This window comes from Nannospalax galili, unplaced genomic scaffold, assembly GCF_000622305.1.
Source record: "Nannospalax galili isolate Female #2095 unplaced genomic scaffold, S.galili_v1.0 scaffold1199, whole genome shotgun sequence".
Taxonomy (NCBI): Eukaryota; Metazoa; Chordata; class Mammalia; order Rodentia; family Spalacidae; genus Nannospalax; species Nannospalax galili.
In genome coordinates, this window is record NW_008342713.1 from 291,381 (window position 1) to 311,280 (window position 19,900).

General features: G+C 41.8%; 2 protein-coding genes across 6 annotated transcripts in view; one reads left to right on the forward strand and one right to left on the reverse strand.

Moving 5' to 3' along the window:
- The window catches only part of Flacc1 (flagellum associated containing coiled-coil domains 1), a 45,422-nt gene extending 39,886 nt beyond the window's left edge, over positions 1-5,536 (forward strand). Inside the window, exon 16 of the mRNA XM_008838791.3 lies at positions 5,139-5,536. The gene's annotated coding sequence lies outside the window, so the exon portion shown is untranslated. The remainder of the gene's footprint in view (positions 1-5,138) is intronic.
- Casp8 (caspase 8) overlaps positions 4,654-19,900 on the reverse strand; it is a 31,187-nt gene continuing 15,940 nt past the window's right edge. For 2 of the 5 annotated variants that reach the window (XM_029566269.1, XM_029566270.1), the window contains exons 2-11: positions 18,848-18,959; positions 17,886-17,982; positions 17,408-17,740; positions 14,324-14,429; positions 12,996-13,134; positions 12,844-12,888; positions 12,035-12,099; positions 8,895-9,036; positions 6,396-6,894; positions 4,654-4,945 (exon numbers count right to left, since the gene is read on the reverse strand). In XM_029566269.1, the coding sequence (XP_029422129.1) occupies positions 4,810-4,945; positions 6,396-6,894; positions 8,895-9,036; positions 12,035-12,099; positions 12,844-12,888; positions 12,996-13,134; positions 14,324-14,429; positions 17,408-17,712 (1,437 nt within the window). In that variant the 5' untranslated portion in view covers positions 17,713-17,740; positions 17,886-17,982; positions 18,848-18,959 and the 3' untranslated portion in view covers positions 4,654-4,809. The remainder of the gene's footprint in view (positions 4,946-6,395; positions 6,895-8,894; positions 9,037-12,034; positions 12,100-12,843; positions 12,889-12,995; positions 13,135-14,323; positions 14,430-17,407; positions 17,741-17,885; positions 17,983-18,847; positions 18,960-19,900) is intronic. The other 3 variants (XM_008838773.3, XM_017799567.2, XM_029566271.1) reach the window with 2 other exon arrangements.

A 19,900-nucleotide genomic window follows, 5' to 3' on the forward strand; every position in this document is an offset into this window, starting at 1 on the left:
TCTCTGCAGCCCAAATCTCTGCAGCCCAATTCTCTGTGGCCCCATTCTCTGCAGCCCAATTCTCTGACTATTAAGAGAAGACTAAGGCATTTATACCATGGGGGTAGTGGTAAAAGCTTTGGCTGTTAGATGCTTTGTGAGGCATCCTATTTACATATGGAAGTGGATTTCTGCCACACTGCTAGACTGTTGTCTGCCTGGAGAAATTACAGGAAGGCATGGTACCTTTTGGAGCCAAAGGCCATGTTTATGTTATGGCATTTGTGGCGGACACTTCAAAAGGAGAGACAGGAAAGATGCCAGGAAGACACCCTGCTTATGAAAGGAGCCCGCAGCACATGATCCCGAGCTGCATGAGCTGTCCGGTCGTGAAGGGGCTTCCACTTTGCATAACAGAGGCTCCCAACACATCCTTTTACCTTAAGGTAGTGCCTGTCCTTGAAGGTGTGATGGATTTCTTGCAGACAGCAAAGAGATGGATTTTGTTTCTTAATCCATTCATTTAGCCTGTGTCTTTTGACTAGGGAGTTCAGTCCATTGATATTTAAGGTTGTTATTGAAAGATGTGTATTGGTTGCTGTCATTTTGATTGCTGTTTATGTCCTCTAATTTTGTGTTTCCTCGATTTTACCTTTATTTATTTTATTTCGTTGCCTCTGGGGTATAGTTGTTTCTCTCTCTGCTCTCTGTATTGCTTCAAGTATTCTTTGAAGGGCTGGTTTTGTGGACATGTATTCTTTCAGGCAATTCATGTAATGGAAGATTTTTCTTTTCTCCTCAACTATAATAGACATTTTGCTGGGTAAAGTGTCCAGGCTTTTCTGGCTTTCATAGTTTGCATTGATAAGTCAGCTATAATTCTGATGGGCTTTCCTTTGTATGTGACTTGTGGTTTTTCTTTTGCTGCTTTCAGTATTCTCTCTTTGTTCTGTACTTTTAGTGTTTTTACTATGATATTTCATGGGGAGTTTCTTTTCTGATCCTGTCTATTTGGTGTTCTATGTGCTTCTGTATTTTTATGGAAATGTCTTTCCTTAATTTTGGGAAATTCTCTTCTACAATCCTGTTTAAGATTTGGTCAATCCTACATTCAGCCAACATTCCAACATGGAAGACAGAGGTCTTATTAGCCCTCAACTCTAGTCAGGGTGCTGTAGTCAACTGATGACTTTTGTGGGAGGCAGAATTAGGTTTTATAAAGGGTGAAGCACCTGGTATGTGGCTAGTTATCCAGTGGATGGCCCCACACCCATGAGATATGGGAAGCACACACACACACACACACACGTACACACACACACACACAAGCACAAAGACAGGAAGCTGGGTTTAAGGACAATATATTTTTTAAAAACAGCCAATAACAAGTTTTATTAACCTATAGATATACACCATTTTCTAAGCTTTTTGAAAATATTGTAATTTGGGGGAAAATTTCAATGTTTCCATCTCAGTCACTGAAAGATTTTCAGATTACTTCATGTGTTACTGATGGTTATACATGTATCAAATTTGTTGAGTTCATCTGATTTCATTCTTTTATGTTCATATTTCTTGACATTAAAAACCAAGATTAAAGAAAAAAAAAAGATCTGGTCAACACCATTAACCTGAAATTCTTCTCCTTCCTCTATTCCTATGATCCGTAGATTTGGTCTTTTCATGGTGTCCCACATCTCTTGCATATTCAATTCCTGTGTTTTTAAAAATTTTTCCATACTCTTTGCTTGAGTGGTCTAATTCTTCAACTTTATCCTCCAGTGTTGATATTCTGTTTTCCATTTCATTCATTCTAGCAGTGAGGCTTTCCCATTCTAGAGTTCCCTCTGTTGTTTCAAGTTGGCTTATTGAGTTTTGCATTTCTTTCATTTCTGCCTGAGTTTTCTTCAATGTTTCCATCTCTTTTGTGAATTCATTCAGAAGTTTATCCCTATCTTCTTTTAGTTCTTTGATTTGTTTGTTTTATGAATTTGGGTGCACCAGAGTTTGATGCATATGTGCTAAGGATTGTAATATCTTCTTGGTTAATTGTTCCTTTGCTCAGAATGAAGTGACCCTCCTTATCTCTTCTGATTAGTTTGACTCTGAAGTCTATTTTGTCAGATATTAGAATTGCAATGTGATTTTGGCATGTGAATTTCTTTTGTTGTTTATGATTCCGACATGATAATTAAGTTGAAGTATGCTTCTGTTTGTATAATCGGGGTGCCTAGATCCTTTCTTTATTGGTTATGTAAAGCTGGTTGGTACAGGGTTCAGGTTCTCTCAGGTTTAATTTGGAGGGAACTGATGCCTTCGGATCAGCTATTCAGGAGTACCCATAGAAGCCCAATTCAGGTTCCAGTCAGGTACACTCAGGCTTCCTTCACCACGTGGAGACAGGATCTGGGCCTCTCAGGCAGTCCATGTTCTCGGGTTGTCTGCTAGGATCTCAGCCTTTGCCTACCAAGCTGGGTCTGCCCTGGGGCCTTGGGAGGGGCCTCAGGAAATCCCAGGAAGGGGGATGAGTATGGCGCAATTAGGGGAAGCTCACCACCATGTGGAGGCGGGATCAGGGGCTCTTAGGCAGTCCCCTGCATTGTAGTCCCCTTTGTCCCAGAAAGGCCAGAGGGAGGCCAGAACTCAGCACTCTCTGGCAGTCTGCTGAGATCAGAGCCACAGGTCAGAACCCACCCTCTCATGATGTCTGCTAGGATCTCAGCCTTAGCCTACCAAGGCCAGATCTGCCCTGGGGCCTTGGGAGGGGGCCTCACAAAATCCCAGGTAGGGGGATAGATATGGCACAATTAGGGGAAGATCACCACCATGTGGAGGCAGGATGGGGGCTCTCAGGCAGTCCCGTTCATTCTCAGCCCCTCTGTCAGAGAGAGGCCAGAGGGAGGCCAGAACTCCATCCTCTGGTGGTCTGCTCTCCATTTTACCTTTTTTTTTTTTCTCCCAGAGCTGAGGACCAAACCCAGCGCCTTGCATTTCCTAGGCAAGTGCTCTACGACTGAGCTAAATCCCAAACCCCATTTTACTTTTAAAAAAAATATTTTATCATTTTTATTTTATGTGTATGAGTGTATTGCTTGCATGTATGTAAGTGCACCCATGTGATGCAGTGCCTGCAGAGGTAATAAGCCAGCATCAGATTGCCTAGAACTGGAGTTACAGATGGTGTTAGTTGGCATGTGGGTGCTGGGAACCAAACCCAGGTCCTCTGCAAGAGCAGCCAGTGCTCTTAACCACTGAGCCATCTGTCCAGCCCTTTACTTTAAAAAAAAACCAAACAAATAAAAAATACCCACAAAAAAGAACATTAAATGTTTATTGCAGATGTAACAGCAATGTTAAAACTGACAAATTTAATACTTTTTCTCACGTGCATGTGTGGTGTGCATTCATATATGCATGTTCACAAGTGAATAGGCACATGTGTGAGGTACACAAGGTGGTGAATGCATGTATGTAGTCTTCCTCAGTCATTCTCCACCTCATTCATTGAGGCCAGGTCTCTCAGTTGAGTCCAGAGCTCACTGATACTGCTGGTCTGGCTAGCCAGCTTGACCCAGGGATTTCCTGTCTCTGCCTTCAATGTGCTGGGATTATAGAAGAGCCACCACACCCACCTAGCATTTACATGGGTTCTGGGGGTCCAAACTCAGGTCCTGATACTTGTTGGGCAAGTGCTTTAACCATTGCCCTGTCTTCTCCACCTGGACAAGTTTAATTCTCAACTGCACCAAGAAAACTTAGTCACTTAAGTATTTTTAATTATTCCCTTCAAAAACCGAGGGAGTTTTTCTCTTGTACCACCACACACCACAGTTTCCCTTCATTCTCTACTCTGAGGACTTTGAATTGATTGGTAAATTGCCATGGAGATGCTTTCAGAACTAGTTTCCCCAAATGAAAACTCATCTGAATGAATTACACATTGCATAGAGAAAAGTCACTTTTAAAGACTGTACACATCTCTGTATATTGCTGTATCAATAAAAGACCATTAAAAGTTGGAATTTTATGTCCAAAGCAGAAAGGTTTGATAAATTTAGCATCAATTCTACCTAAAGCATGGGACTCTGGAGCTAGGAAGGTCTGGATTTGTATCCTAACTCTGCAGTTTTCTATCTACTAGCTCAATGCCTTTTTTTTTTTCACTCAATTTCTGTGAACATTAGACTCCATATGTATAAAGTGGGAGCAATAAAATTTCTTGATCAGCAAAGCACACAGCACAAGCATGGTGTGTGGTAAGTGTTCAGAAAGAATTCCAGTGATTTTACTGCTCCTTTTCAACCTTAAATGCACATTTACCCATTCCAACACCTTTGAAATGGAGGCTATATTACTTTTTTGGGTTGCTATTGTTTCTGCAGGTCTCAGAGTCTGGTGGACATCCTCTGTGATTTGCAGATTCCCATGTCCCAGAACAAAATCTTGAACAGAGACATGTGGATAGTAGCAGAAACAATTTATTAAAAGGCAATACACTTCCAAGAGATGAAGTGGGCCAATGTACACATGTACATACAACACACACACACACACACACACACACACACACATGTGCATGCACACATAGTGTGAAATATGGCTTGGAAAGAAGAACTTGTTATGTCTTTTAAATTGTACTTTTTCGTATTGTTTATAATAAAAGCACAACTGAAATAAAACAGTTCCTATAATTGTATAAACTCACATTTAGAGCCAGAGATTTAGTTTGAATAGAATTTAAAATAAATTAAAACTCTTCCACCTCTTCCTCAATCTCAAAATAAAAGGTAGACAATAATGCCATAGTCTGTCATACACCTAGAGCAGACATCAGTTAGGAGGGAAGAAGAGCCTTTTCCGTAGTGTGAAGGTGGGCTGCGGCATCTGCTTGCTCATGTTCCTCGTGTCGTCTTTCTTGCTGACTTCATAGTTCACTTCCGTCAGGATGGTGAGAACATCATCGCCTCTGAAAAACAAAGTGTCATAACATGTTGATCTCTGAGGTAAGAAAACTGCCCACGTCTCATTGGCTGTGCCCAGGGATAGTTCTCTAGTTCTTTCTCTCAAAACATCAAATCATAAGTCACTGAATCAAGACCTACCATTTTCAGGTACATCAGTTGTCCAAAAGCCTAATGAATTGCCTTTTATTTATTCAGGATCTCTGTTGACTATAAGAAGCCTCAGTCCCAGGATCAGATTTGATTTCCTTCCTTCGCAACCTGTGTACCTCACTATGTTCTGCATATTATCATCTGGCCCCCATAAATACCTCCGTGCCCCCCACCCCCGCTGCCATATGCTCTGTCTAAATTGGCATTGCGTCTGTGGATTCATCTACAGTACAACCAAACCAGCCAAGTAAAAGTCTCCTGCAACCACCTCCACCCCTTTGTCACCAAGATGTCTTAGCAATCTTGTTTGGCAACCTCTTCATCGATCTCTCAGCTGACACCAGAACCCTGCAGGATTTGTGGCCTGTGTTACAAATGAAAACAGCGCACCTAAGTTATGGTTCACTCTTCACATGCCATGGCAAAGTCTTGTTCTGCATAGACTCAAAACAGAGTAAGAAAGAGATCAAAAAGAATCTGGTAGAAGTTTCCCTACTGTTCATCTGTCATCTGGGAGTGTGTGAGGAAACAAATATGAAGCCCAGATTTAACTAAATACGGAGCTTGTGATATAAGAAGGGTATTGTCCCACATCTTATGATTTCAAAGCAGACTGAATTAGTGAACCATAAGGGTTTCCCAGTCTTTGCTACTTACATCCCATAATTTAACAAATAGATTTAAGGCTATTATTATAAAAATTAATTACATTTATTGTGTGTGTGTGTGTGCACATACATGCATGTGTGAGAATGACATGGCATGTGTGTGGAAGTCAGAGAACAATTCGCAGGAGTTGGTTCTTTGGCAGCAAATGCCTTTATCTACTGATCCATCTTGCCAGCCTTATTATAGGACTTTCAACAGAGTTGGAACATGTTAAATATTGAAGTGGATTACATCTGTCTTGGAAGACTCCCAAAAGCAGTTGAGTTGCCTCAGTCATTTGGCTGCCTAAAGACAGAGACCTGAACTGAATAATATTAGCATCCTTTCCAGCTCTGTGGTACCTGGTTGCTGAATAAAGGAAATACCTTCAGTATGTCCATTTTCCATCTGTGAATGAAAGATGATAACACTCGCCACTTCTGCCACTTTGCAAATGAACTCTGAAGTAGAGCTGTGTGATCCACAGCTAGGCATTTAAAGATGAATGGAAGTCACTGCTCATGATACTTCTCTGCTCAGGTACTATTATCACAACCATAAAGTGCTTCCTAATGGGCTCTGACTATGGATATGTAGTAATGATAATGAGAAAGGCAGTGTAACATTGAGAAGGATCCAGTAGGAAAAACTTACTGAGGACATCTTTCCCTCAGGCTCCGGCAAAGTGACTGGATATACCAGGTCCCGTTTGTGGGGTCTCGATAGGAAACACAGTTCTTCACGGTAGCCATACCCAGCAGAAAGTCAGCCTCATCTGGGATGTACTTCCTTTGAGATGATGAATCCATTTCTAAATTGGTGTCATTATTTGAGTCAGTCTCAATAGGTATAGCTTTCTGATAGCTATCTCCTTGACAAGCCTGAATAAAAAATATTTTGGGTTTTCCAGCCAAGGAAGGGCACTTTGAACCTGTGAAATAAGATGTCAGCTCATAGATAGAGGCCTCCTGCCCATCGGTGCCATAGACAATGCCTTTGTCTCCATGGGAGAGGATACAGCAGATGAAGCAGTCTTTGTTACTGTGGTCCATGCTTTGGTAGGATTCCAGAACCTCATGAATTTGTTTTGCTGTGCAGTCTTTATGAGGTACTACCTCAAAATGAAGTCCTGTAAAGGTCTCATACAAAGCATCTGAAAAGTAAAATAGGAAAAATCGTATTACAATAGCTTCCTGAACACAACCCAGAGATGGTAAAATAGAGGGGCTTAACATCAGTAGACAAGAATTTGAGGCTAGAATTAGACCATCTATATTAGTAACTGGATCCTATGGGTTTCCAGTATCTATGGCTGCAAATCAAAGCATTCTACAGCTGAGGCAAATGAGAGAGGGAGAATGTTATTGTAGAGCTGTGGTGGTTTGAATGACAGTGTCCCCCATAAGCTCCAAGTATTTGCATATTTTGTCCCCAGTTGGTGGTGCTGTTTTGGGAGGTCTTAGAAAGTGTGGCCGTGCTGCAGGAAGCATGTCACTAGGGACGGGGTTAGAGAGTCCTAAGCCTTGTTGGATTTCTGGCTGCTTTCTGCTTCCTGTTCTTGCTTAAAGATGTGAGAGCTTAACTTCTGCTTCTGCTCAGGCCACCTCACTGTGCCTCCTGCCAGGATGGATTTTAATTCCTCTGGAACGTGGAATCATAAGCTCAAATAAACTCTTCTTCCTATAAATTCCCTTGGTCATGGTGTTTTATCACAGCAACAGAGAAGTAACTAACATAAGCTGTAAACTTTCAAACTAATGTTTTACAAGATGGGTGAGCTATTATTTAGGCTTATTATCAAGTCAGATTTTAAAATTATTGTATTTATGATATAATCAGAACAAGAAAAAATATCTTGAATAAAACATTTATAAGTTAAATGCTATCAAATATATGCACATTTGTCAAATAAAAGATATATAAAAGATATGAATAAGAGGCCAGTCGTATGCCTTTAATCCCAGCACTTGGGAGGCAGAGGCAGGCGGATCTTTGTGAGTTCGAGGCCAGCCTGGTCTACATAGTGAGTTCCAGGACAGCTGGGGCTGCAAGGAGACCTTGTCTCAAAAAGACAAAAAAATATGAATAAAAATAGAACTGAGACACATATTACACACTTTCCTTCACCATTTATTATACTTTGTGAAGGTGACCGCTCTTAGCTTTTCACTGTTTTTGTTGTTGTTGTTGTTGTTTGGTTTTTTGAAACTGGGTCTCTCTGTAGCCCCAGCTGGCCTGGAACTCAGCATGTAGACCAGGCTGGTGTCAGTCTCACAGAGATCCACCTGCCTCTGCCTCCCAAGTGCTAGGATTAAAGGCATGCACCACCACACTAGTCTTCCCTATTATTTTTTAATTATTGTCATTTTTATATTCCCCTGCCATAAATTACTGTCCTTTAAGTTGTAAGTTCTCAATCTTAACATAAATAGACTGCCCAAGAGAATTTTTTACCAGTTAGCATTTGAAAAATGCTAGTTTTGTTAGGAATTCAAGATTCCTGATACACTCAATAGCATAACCTTTATGAACATGATCCCCATACAAATTTTGATCAACAACTTTACAACTAAATCAATCTGCAGAAGAACTATTCATTTGACTGAATTAAAAGTCAAGTTCACAGGGCTAGAGACGTGGCACAGCGGTTAAGAGCACTGGTTGCTCTTGCAGAGGACCTGAGTTCGATACCCAGCACCCACATGGCAGCTAACAACTGTCCTAACTCCAATTCCAGGGGATCCTACACCCTCTTCTGATCTTCCACAGGCATTGCATGACACAGGTGCACTTACATACATGCAAGCAACACCCTCATACATATAAAATAAAAATAATAAAAATATTTTTTAAAAAGCCAAGTTCACTGATACTTTTTATTATAAACCTTTTAGTAAGAGTTATTTCATCATTACACACAGATTACTTTGATTTTTAAAATATAATTAAAAACAAAAGCAGAAAACTAAAAAATATATAAGAATATATTTGAGTGAAATGAAGAAAATGAGTAAAAATTAAATGCTTGAAATATCTTGAACAATGAATCCATTTTCTTGAAACATATAGCCCTTTCTTGTATAACTTTTGCTCACCCTTATTTGATTAAAAGGAGTAGGAAACAGTTCGTGTCTCTCATGGATTCTACTATACCTTCATCCTGGTTTGTTCCTTTCCTATCCTTTATTTTGGAAAGTTTGGGTATGTCCTTCCGTGCCTTGCTAAAATCGTTATTGTTGAAGATCAAACAGTATCCCCGAGGTTTGTTTTTCATTTGGTAAACTTTGTCCAATGTCTGGAAAACAAAAACCCAACCCAGGAGTTTACTCTGCAGATCAAGCAAGAGATGTAGGAACAAACAGCTGCCCAGGAAGAAATTGGGTTGCTGCCTAGCCTGGGAAGCAGGTGCTTCCTCTATTGCTCCATCCCAATTTGGGGCCATGTCCCTAAGAAAGGGCTCTCTCCCTTGCACAGCCTTCTCTTCAGCTGGCAAGTCAGTGGACCTGGGCCTGCTGAGTACCTCACACATACATTAATGCTGTTGTCATTCTCATTTCATCTTCTCTAACTATACAAAAGAGCCTTCGGGCCAGAGAAACATCTATGCCATCTGTGGAGACTAGAGTTTTGTAATTTGGGAGAGTTCAATCAAGAATAGCTGAAGGGATGCCCTTCCACAACACTGGGATTCTCTTAGCAATCTCCTCAAGTCATCTGTGGTTCTTGGCTAACAGCTGAGGGACTTCTCACATAAGATAGTATGGTCCCAGGGTGGTTAAAGCTGATTTCATAAGCCAGTGCTCAGGACCAGCATGGCTGCTGGAGAGCAAGGGGCTGGTCATGCCATGGTTACAGAATCCTGAGAGTAAGAATCTGAGGGGGAGGGGCCTTGTGCTCTGCATACTTCCCCAGGGCTGTTTCAGGCTGAGATTCTTAGCATCTAGTTGGAAGTCTGTGCAGCCTCTTGAAACGCAGAAAAGGACCCCAGGCTAGGAAAATAAATGCCTGGTTCTAGGACTTCAAAACTTAAGACTCTAAGCATGTTACCTCATCTCTTAGGAGCTTAACATGTTTTCTAATGTACTGGATTTCTCTTCATATTGTAAAAATCTTCCACCTTTTAATAGACTTTTAAAAAAATTTATTATTTTTATTTTATGCTTATGGGTGCATTGCCTGCATGTAGGTAAGTGCACCCATGTCATGCAATGACTACAGAGGACAGAAGAAGTCATTGGATCCCCTGGAACTGGAGTTACGGACAGTTGTTAGCTGCCATGTGGGTGCTGGGATTTGAATCCGGGTCTTCTGCAAGAACAACCAGTGTTCTTAATGACTGAGCCATCTCTTCAGCCCCCTTTTTAAATCACTTTTAAGACATAAAGTGTTTTATTAAGTACTTACAAAGTATATTTGGTATTGACTATTAAGTATCTAAGTATTTACTACTTACTTTACATAAAAGATACTGTAATGCTATGGTTTACTAAGGTATTGAGATGGTATCTTTAGCTCTTTAGTGACCACAATGCCTGTAGAATGCTATGCTGCCTCAGAGTGCCACACTATGTTTAACCCTTGCTTTCCAGTCTGAAAGAGGTTTGAGAATTTTCTCAGGGGCCCACCCTAGTACATATTCTTTCTCAAGCCTAATTGAGAAGCCTCCTGTGCTTTGTGCCACAGGGAGAAGTGAATGGGCTAATGAGTCAAAATGTACTGGCGAATACATATGTATTGAAAACTACATAAAGAGAAGCTATGTCTAGAGAGGCAATTTCCCTACAGGCTCATTGAGACAAAACTAAGAGATGATGAGATCATCTCTTGCCTATGTGTAATCACAAAGGAGAAATCTCTGAAATGTCAAGCTGGAGAAAACCTTGCCTGCTCCAGCTCTGCTAGATTCCTCGGCAAAGTTTTCTCCACTTTGGCTGACATAGCTGCTGAAAGAAGAGCCTCCCACACTCTGTACCACCATCTATGCCTGTACTTTTGCCTTTGGCCTTATAATAAAAATTTAGACGCCAGGGGCTAAAGAGATGGCTCAGTGTTTAAGAGCACTGGCTACTCTTACAGAGGATCTGGGTTCCGTTCCCAGCACCCACATGGTGGCTAACAACCACCACCCTTAACTCCACTTCATGAGAATCCAATGCCCTCTTCTGGCCTGTACAGGCATTGCACACATGTGGTGCATGTGCATACATGCAGGTAAAACACACACACACACACACACACACACACACACACACACGCTAAAAAAAAAAATTCATTTTTAAACTTAAAAAAAAAAACTTAGAGGCAGGTCCATGCCTGTAATCCCAGCACTTGGGAGGTACAGACAGGATTAAGAGTTCAAGGTCATCCCTGGCTACATAGTAAGTTCAGGGCCAATATGGGCTATTTGAGACCCTGTCTCAAAAACCAATAAAAATAGTAATTTAACCCACAGAAAACTGGAGAGACCACATTTTAAAAAGAATTATATTCTCCTTTTTAATAAAGATTAATAATTATTATTTTTGTCTTTTTGAGACAGGGTCTCCTTGTAGCCGCAGCTGTCCGGGAACTCACTGTGTAGACCAGGCAGGCCTTGAACTCACAGACATCTGCCTGCCTCTGCCTCCCAAGTGCTGGGATTAAAGGCATGTACCACCATGCCCGGCATTATTTATTATTTTTATTTTTTGTGTATGAGTGTATCACCTGCATGTATGTGAGTGCACCCATGTCATGCAATGCCATGGAGATCAGAAGAGGGCTTTGGACCCCCCTGGAACTGGAGTCAAGGATAGTTCGTAGCTGCCATATGGGTGCTGGGAAATCGAACCCGGGTCCTCTGCAAGTGCAGCCAGTGCTCTCAACCACTGAGCCATCCAGCCCATATTATTCTCTTTTTAAAAAAATATTATTTTTACTTTATATGTACAAGTGTATTGCTTGCATGTATGTAAGTGCACCAGTGTTGTGCAATGCCCATGGAGGTCAGAAGAGAGCATTGGATACCCTGGAACTGGAGTTACAGAGAGTTGTTAGCCATTATGTAGGTGCTGGGAATTGAACCCAGATCCTCTGCAAGAGCAATCAGTGCTCTTAACTACTAAGACATCTCTCCAGCCCTAAAGAATTATATTCTTAACTGATCCTTTTGTGAGCTTTTTTTCCCTAAAAAGGTTCTCGATATTTCCAATAAATTTCTGCCCCTTATTGGTTCAGCTAGCAGCTTAGAAAGAACTAATAAACACAAGGATCAAAATCTTGAATGCAAAGGGAAAGAGGAGGTGACCATGTACCTGTGACTCATTGTCTTGTTCCCTTGGGGAGTCTGACATTTCCTGCACTCCAAAGCACCCCTCCCCTGCAAGAGACCAAGAAATATCCTGAATGAGAGGCATGGCAGAAAAGGTTGTCTGGTAAAGAAATACATAACATCTAGGACAGCCCACGATCCTAAAATTTATTATATGTGCATGTGCACATGGATGGTGTGTATGTGTGTATGCATGTGTGTATATGCATAATATATGTGTGCATGATGTGGAGTTAGTTCTCTCCTTCCACCTTTTACGGGAATTGCGTGGCAAGCACTTTTATCCACGGAGCCATCTCGATGGTCCCTAAGGCCCTTTTAAAAATGAAATTGAGACTGCCTTGACCATAATATTTTAGTAGGTAGAGATCTTGTAGGGAGATCAGTTTGCACAACTCGGAAATGTGAGAGCAAGGTGTCTTATGACCAAAGGGAAAATTGTACACAGGTTGAATCTTGTGGCATCTGTAAGGCAGTCATTAACCAAACCACTGGCTCAGGATGAGTTACTTTTGATTCAAAACTACAAAAGGTGCTCTGCAAGCCCTGGGCTCAAGCAGGCTTGGAAATAGGGAAGATCTGGCTCCATGGATATTACTCAGATTTTATCTTTAAAGAAGAGTGATCCAAAATGTATCACACAAGAAGAGCAAAGGTCAAAACATAAGAAAGGCATTACCAACATTAATATTTACAGAGTAGGAGCACGTGGCAGAAGATGGTGAGAAGAAGGCTGGAGGAGATCAAAGAACAAATCAAGTCTACATTTGAAAATGCATCTAGAAGCACTACCGTTTGAAACTGAGTCTGGACCTGCTTCAAGGCTCATTCTTCTCACTGCATTAAAAAGAGAAAACACCCAAACATGATCAGAAACAGCTGTTGCTCAGGGATTTTCCAATGTCAGAGAGGGTGTTATGGACCCAAAGGGTCAGGCCATCTACCTCTGCTTGATTTCTCATAATCCTCGATCTTCCCCAGCAGGCTCTTGTTGACTTGATCACACATATTTTTCAGGTTGTCCAAATTTCCTTCTCCTAGAATGAACCTCTTCTCCATTTCTATGAAAATGTCAAGCAAGGTCTAGGGAGAAATAAAGTGGGAAGACTGGACTGAGTGCACTGGTTTACAGATTCGAGCCTTTATAAAAAGTTTACACTTTCTCCAAACCAAGGGCCCAGCCTTACTCCCCTCATAACTGACAGATAACCAGGAAGGCCATTCTGTGTTTTCTGGCCTAAAAGGAACAAAAGTGGGAAGATAGAGAAGCCATATCAGATGCCCCCCAGTCCCCGGATCTCAAACTGTATACAGATGCCTTTATCTGTGAACCAGCCTGAGGTGTACAAGCCTGGGACTGCCTTGTACTCTAACATTGCCTTTGACACCTTATCTACCTCTGAACCTCAATTAACACACAGTGAGACATATAAACATACCATTCACACAGAGAGACACCATCTACATAGATACAAATACTAAATATACACAGAGCTACATACACAGCATACATCAAAACAGACAAATACACCACACAGGAAACAAGACAGACTTACCACACACACACACACACACACACACACACACACACACACACACAGACTCATACAGATATATAGATACCACACATATACAAGCATAGATCAATAAAGAAACATATACAGAGATACACACAAATACAAATGCCACATATATACACAGATATCCCTCAAACACATAACATGTAGACACCACACAACATACTCACATACATACCACAGAGAGAAACATACCACACACACTGAGAAACAAACAAAAAAACCTGCATAAGCTGTTTCAAGGGCTGCAGAAGTTGAGTAAATGTCGCCCAGATGATCACTTCCTTCCTGGCTCTGCTGGGTCCCACACAGTGTGTTGTGCTGTACAGCCTCCCTTCTCTGCCTCCTTCTCTGGCAACCTGCCCTATGACTAAGTGGAGTAGCCCTTCATAGTGCAAAGGCATCATCAGATCTACAGCATTCCTGCCCTGATTGCTTTCTTCTCCCTGGCTAAGAAGCGAGAATACAGGGACTGGGGATGTAGCTCAGTTGGTAGAATGCTTGCCTAGCATGCACAAAGCCCTGGGTTCGATCTTGGTGCCACACAAACCAGGAGTAGTGGCACATGTCTGTAATCCCAGCACTCAGGAGGTGAAGGTAGGGAGATCAGAAGTCCAAGGTCATCTCTGGCTACATAGTGAGTTTGGGGCCAGCCTGAGAGAAATGAATACCATGTCTCAGATATCTGGTCTTACCGAGTCATCATCCAGCTTACATTTGGGGATCTTCTCGTTCAACAAAAATTTAAAAGATCTCAAGTCCTCTTTGCTCACATCTTCTGAGAGCTGAAATAGCATCACCCTGTGGTAGGAAATGAAGACACTTTAGAAACACGCCCTGGATCATTTCCCATTGCTACATGGAGTCACAGTGGAACTCATTCCAAGAGCCTCCTTAAAACAGAGCCAGCTTGGAGCTGGAGAGATGGCTTAGTGGTTAAAGAACATTTGCTGTTCTTCTAGAGGACCAGGGTTTGAGTCCCAGCACCCACATGGCAGCTAACAACTGTCCTTAACTACAGTTCCAAAGAATCTGATGCTCTCTTCTGGCTTCTGTGGCCACTGCACGACCCAGATGCACTTATATTACATGTAAGCAAAACACTCATACACATAAAATAAAAATAATAAATAAAACATTAAAAAAAAAACCAGAGCCAAGTAGGGACATGACTGGTGAGCTGCATTCTTGAGCAGAGGTTGGATAGTGACACAGAAGTCCATCAACTTTGTCTTCCAATTGACTAAAAACATAATCATGCACTGTTTCCTAATTGTTAAAAGAATCTTGCTTTTCCTTTGTCACTATAAACAAAGATCTACATGCAAAAGAGAAAAGCTTTGATTTGGGAGGAATTATATTTTCCATATTACATATCAGAGCCTGATTTCCCCTCCTAAAACTGGTCAGTGTTCTAGCCATTTCCTTCAAGAGGAAAGCCAAACATTTGATTCAGGAATATTAGGGACTCCAAACACACACACACACACACACACACACACACACACACACACACACACGCACATGCACAGAGTTCTCACCAACACCAAATGTCCTGAAGCTCCCAACACAGCCAGCTGCCCTGTGTTCTCACTGCTCCCCACACCCACATTCCCTCAACCAAGGTGCACATGCCCCCTCACCCATCAGCAATCACCATTGCCTGAGTGTCCTCAGGGCTCTATTATCTCACTGGGCCTTCAATGAATTCCCTCCAGAAGGTGAACACATATTACAATTGTCTGTATGTAAACTGTCCAAGTCCCCTGATAGCCCAACCCATTCTTTTTTACTTCTATAAACAGGAGAGTTAGGAGGTACAGTGTTTGAGCACAGAGGATCTAGACCACCCATGTTCCCACCATCTTTGAGCTCTGTGACTTTAGACATGTGATACTTTCCTTGCTCATCTGCAGACTGGAGATAAATGTATATCTACATCCTAGGCAAGTGTTGAAGATTACATGAATAAGTTAACATGAACTACAGACATGCTGCTTAATGATGGGGATACCCTCTGAAATACACATCGTTAGCGGATATCTTCACTTTGTGAACATCAAAATGTGTTCTTAAACTGGTTGCTATAACATCACTCAGTAATATCATCTCATGGGATCACCATCACTTATGTGGTTCATGGACCAAAGTGTTAGGCATATGACAGTACTTAAACCAATCTTAAACTGGGTGCTATGACATATGACAGCACTTGGTAATATAATCTCAAGGAATCACCATCACTTACATGGTTCATAGACCAAACTGTTACATAGCACATGACAATACTTAAACCAATCCTTTGCAGCACACCAAGAGTTCAGTAAGTGAAGCATTTCCTGGTGCCTGCCTGACATATTTAGGATCCTGGAATATGCTTGACAAATAAATGAACAGAATTTTAAATTCAGCAGAATTTTCAACACCGTGGTGTAAAGAAAGAAAAATAACTTTAATAGACAAACATATTGATGCCAAAGCTGAATTAGGAAATTAAAATTGTGAAAACAGAAACAGTACAGAATCAGAAGACACTAGCATTATCATCTTCTCAAGAAATCTCTATCTCCAAAATACTTCTCTAAAGCATTCTTGGATTGGCCGAGATTGGATTCAACCAAAAGCTACTACAACTCTCCGAACTTTATTACAAAGTACTTGGGCCCTTTCATTCTCTCACTATTGAAACCAAAAGGCTGTCATTAGCATCACTGTCTAGGACTAAACATGAATAGTTTATAAGATACTTATTTGTATAGGCAGAAGCAGAATTTGAAAAGAAAACATCTAGAGCTTTCTTATAGCAGTAAGTTACCACACAAGCATGCTTTTTAATCTTCTGGTTGATCTTCAACAATGATGAACAAGCAGTCAGTGAGAGTTTGCTGACTCTTCTGTGTAAGCCACAGTGTTGAAGTCTTTGACAGATCCTGGTTAGGGAACTTTGGGTTTCCCACCAGAAGGATGCTGATCACTGTCCAGCATCATGGTTTGCCTCAGTCTAGTTCAGGGCTGGAATCTTCAGAAACCCAAGATGGTGGCACAAGGTGAGGACACACATCACCCAGCCTTCCTAGTTCTGAGGTATAGTCTATTAGGATGAACAGGTATTTTAACAAATAAACTCCTTATGAAGAGCACAGTTCTAGTAAACCAAAACTACCCAATGTGCCTGGTATACTAATAGATATCCTCCAGTTCCCCCCAAGTCTCTGCAGATAAAATTCCATTAAATTGGATTCATTCTGGATTAGGAGAGGGCTATTTAAACATTTAGTGTCCTTAGAAGAAGAGGGAAAAGGGCAGACGAGCAGCCTCAGAGATGAGAACATAGGCAGAGATTAGAGGGACACTTCTGAAAGTCAAGGAACCAGAAGCTGGGAGCATAGAATAGGGCAGACTGTGCCTCAATCTCCAAAGAGGAGCCAATTTTGATGGCACCTTGATTTCTGAATTGGAGCCCCAGAACTATGAGAGAAAAAATTATGGGTATGGTTTTGAAACCAGCAGTTTGTGGTACTTTATTATGGCAGCCCTAAGAATATAAAGCACCCAGAATATTTACTTTCTCACTTAATATCAAAATAGGCCTGAAGTAGGAAGAGATACAACAGTGAGGAAGGATGGTAGCTGCCATCCCTGGCTGTGCAGCTTTCCCAGCCAGGAACTGACAAACAAGGACAATCACACCGAGGCCATGCACCCCGTCAGCAGCATCACAAAGACATGCCCCTGCAGCCCACACCTCCCAGTCCCCACACCAGGTTATGTCTACCCACCTGTAGGGAGAAACCTGGGCTCTGCCATGAACCTGCAGCTTCTTCACCATCTCCTCCTTGCTGCTGCCTAGGAAGTTGGTCAGTAGGTCCAAACGACTGATGAGGAAAAGCAGCTCCTTCAGGAAGGATAGATTGCCTTCCTCCAACAGGCCCTTTTCCTGTAGTTTCTGGAATAATGCCAGGGCATCCTTGATGGGTTCCTGCTTCTTCAGTGGGATGAAGTCCAGGCTTAGAAACTTGAGGCCAGCCAGGTCATCACTGCCCAGTTGTTCAGAAATGAGGTAAAGGCAGCTGCCGAAATCCATCCTAGTCAAGAGGTAGGAGAGCGCTTACCTAGATCAACATACAATGCAATGTTCAAGTGAGGAAGCAAAGGACCAGCTGCTGGTTTGTTTATTCAAGTGCATCTACGTATTCCAGACATTTTACAGGGAAGAGGTGAGACCCTATGAAGCAAAACAGAGCAAATTCCTGCTACCTTTTTAGGGAGGTGAATATAGGGAAAGCCAGTGGTCAGACAGTCTTGACCAGGGTGCAGTATCAGTGTAGGTAACAGGCTTCCTGCAGAAAGGAACCTTGGGGAGGAGATAAGAAAGAACAATTATTGAATTAAAAAATATGCAAAAGGTAGAGGCAAAATGGACAGGCACAGCAGTTCAGTAAAGTACCCCAAAGGGTCTAGAATAGAGGGTGGTGACTCCGCCAGGGACACACAGTGTCATGGCTAGAAACACAGGCTTTACCTTGGATCAAAGCCTGGCTGTGACACTGGCCACTCGGCCTTGGAGAGCTGCTTCATCCAAGCAACATTAGTTTCCTGGTGTGTAAACCTGGGATTGGAAGAATGCCTAGCTCCTAAAACTGTGAATCTGAGATAATACCTATACTTAGAATGTTTAGCAACTAATGAATGCCAAATAAATGCCAACCTCCAAGAAAGAGAAAGCCCCAGCTCAGGGGCCCAAACACTGAGGCCATGGTGCCTTGAGCCCTTCTCCCACCTCCCTAATTTTCCTATTTCCTCCATTAGAGAATGTGAAAGTTGAGTTGGGAGTGGTAGTTCTCATCCTCCCCCCATTGAGGAGCTTTGCCTTACTCAGAAGGAGCCTTGCCCTCAAGAGGTGAGTCTGGATGGCTACTGTTTGAGAATCTTGAGCTAATCAAAAACCTTTATGTTCCCACCCAGCTCCATTACTTCCATGAAGCCTCAGACATTGCATCTTTGGCCACTGTCCTTCACTTTAACCTTGAAACAGTTTTCACCCCTACAACAGGAGGATGGTTCCTGCATCTTGAAGTCCTTGCTGCCATTCATGGATGAAAACCTTAGTCCGACCCAGCACTCAGAGGCAGTGGCTGAAGGAGCCACACTCATGGCCTTCTACTGTACATGAGATGCTAAAATCAAAATATTTTTTAGCTGGGCATGGTGGTACACACCTGCAATCCCGGCACTGAAGATGCAGAGGCAGGAGGATTGCTGCAAGTTCAAGGCTAACTTGGTCCACAGAGCTGTTCGAGGCCAATTGGGTTTACATATGGAGACTCTGTCCTAAAACACCAAAACAAACAAATAATAAATATATTTTTGGTTTTACATTAGAATAAGTTTTCGTGTTTTTTAATGGCAAAAACAAAAACAAAAAAGCACAAAACCTTTTCACTGTCCCTTTCAGAAATGCCTTTTCCCTTCCTATAACAGTAACAGTTGATTTGGGGTCTGAAATTCAAAATACAGTAACTTACAAAATGAATGATCACAGAATCATTGTGATGTGCCACATATACTCATGTGTTCACACATACCAATATACTCTGATATAAAACTGGAACTAGGCTACACAGGCAGATGTGTACATCACTGCTGAGGTTTCCTTCACTTGACATTACAATGAACAATTACACTGTTCCCCTGCTTACGTTATTTTGAAACAGGGTCCATTATGTAGCTCAAGTTGGCCTGGAATTCACCATGTACCAGACCTTGAACTCACAATAACTTCTGTCTTAGCCTTCCAAGTGCTGGGATTAAAGATATGTGCTCCCACACCCAGCACTTCTACAGTTTCACTGTTAAAACACTATTTCACTGGACACTTCTCCGTCTTCTACATGTCCCTGATTATGTATTTATGTATTATTAGTATGTGTGTGTCTGTGTGTCAGTGTCTCTCTGTGTGTATCTGTGTGTCTGTGTCTGTCTGTGATTGAAGAAAGGGGGGGGTATGGGCATGTGTGTGCCACCGCAGGTGTGTGAGGAGGTCAGAGGACAACTCTGTGGAGTGGGTTCTCTTCTTCCACATTTTTGTGGGTTCCAGGGATTGAACTCAGGTCATTAGGCTTACATGATAAGCACCTTTACCTGGTGAGCTATGTCACTGGTCCTCTCTAATTATTTTCTTAAATAAGCTGCTAGAATTGGGATTATGAAGCAAAAAATTTTTTTTGTCTTCTTTGACCTAGAGATTAGATCATCACTTAAATAAGTTTTCT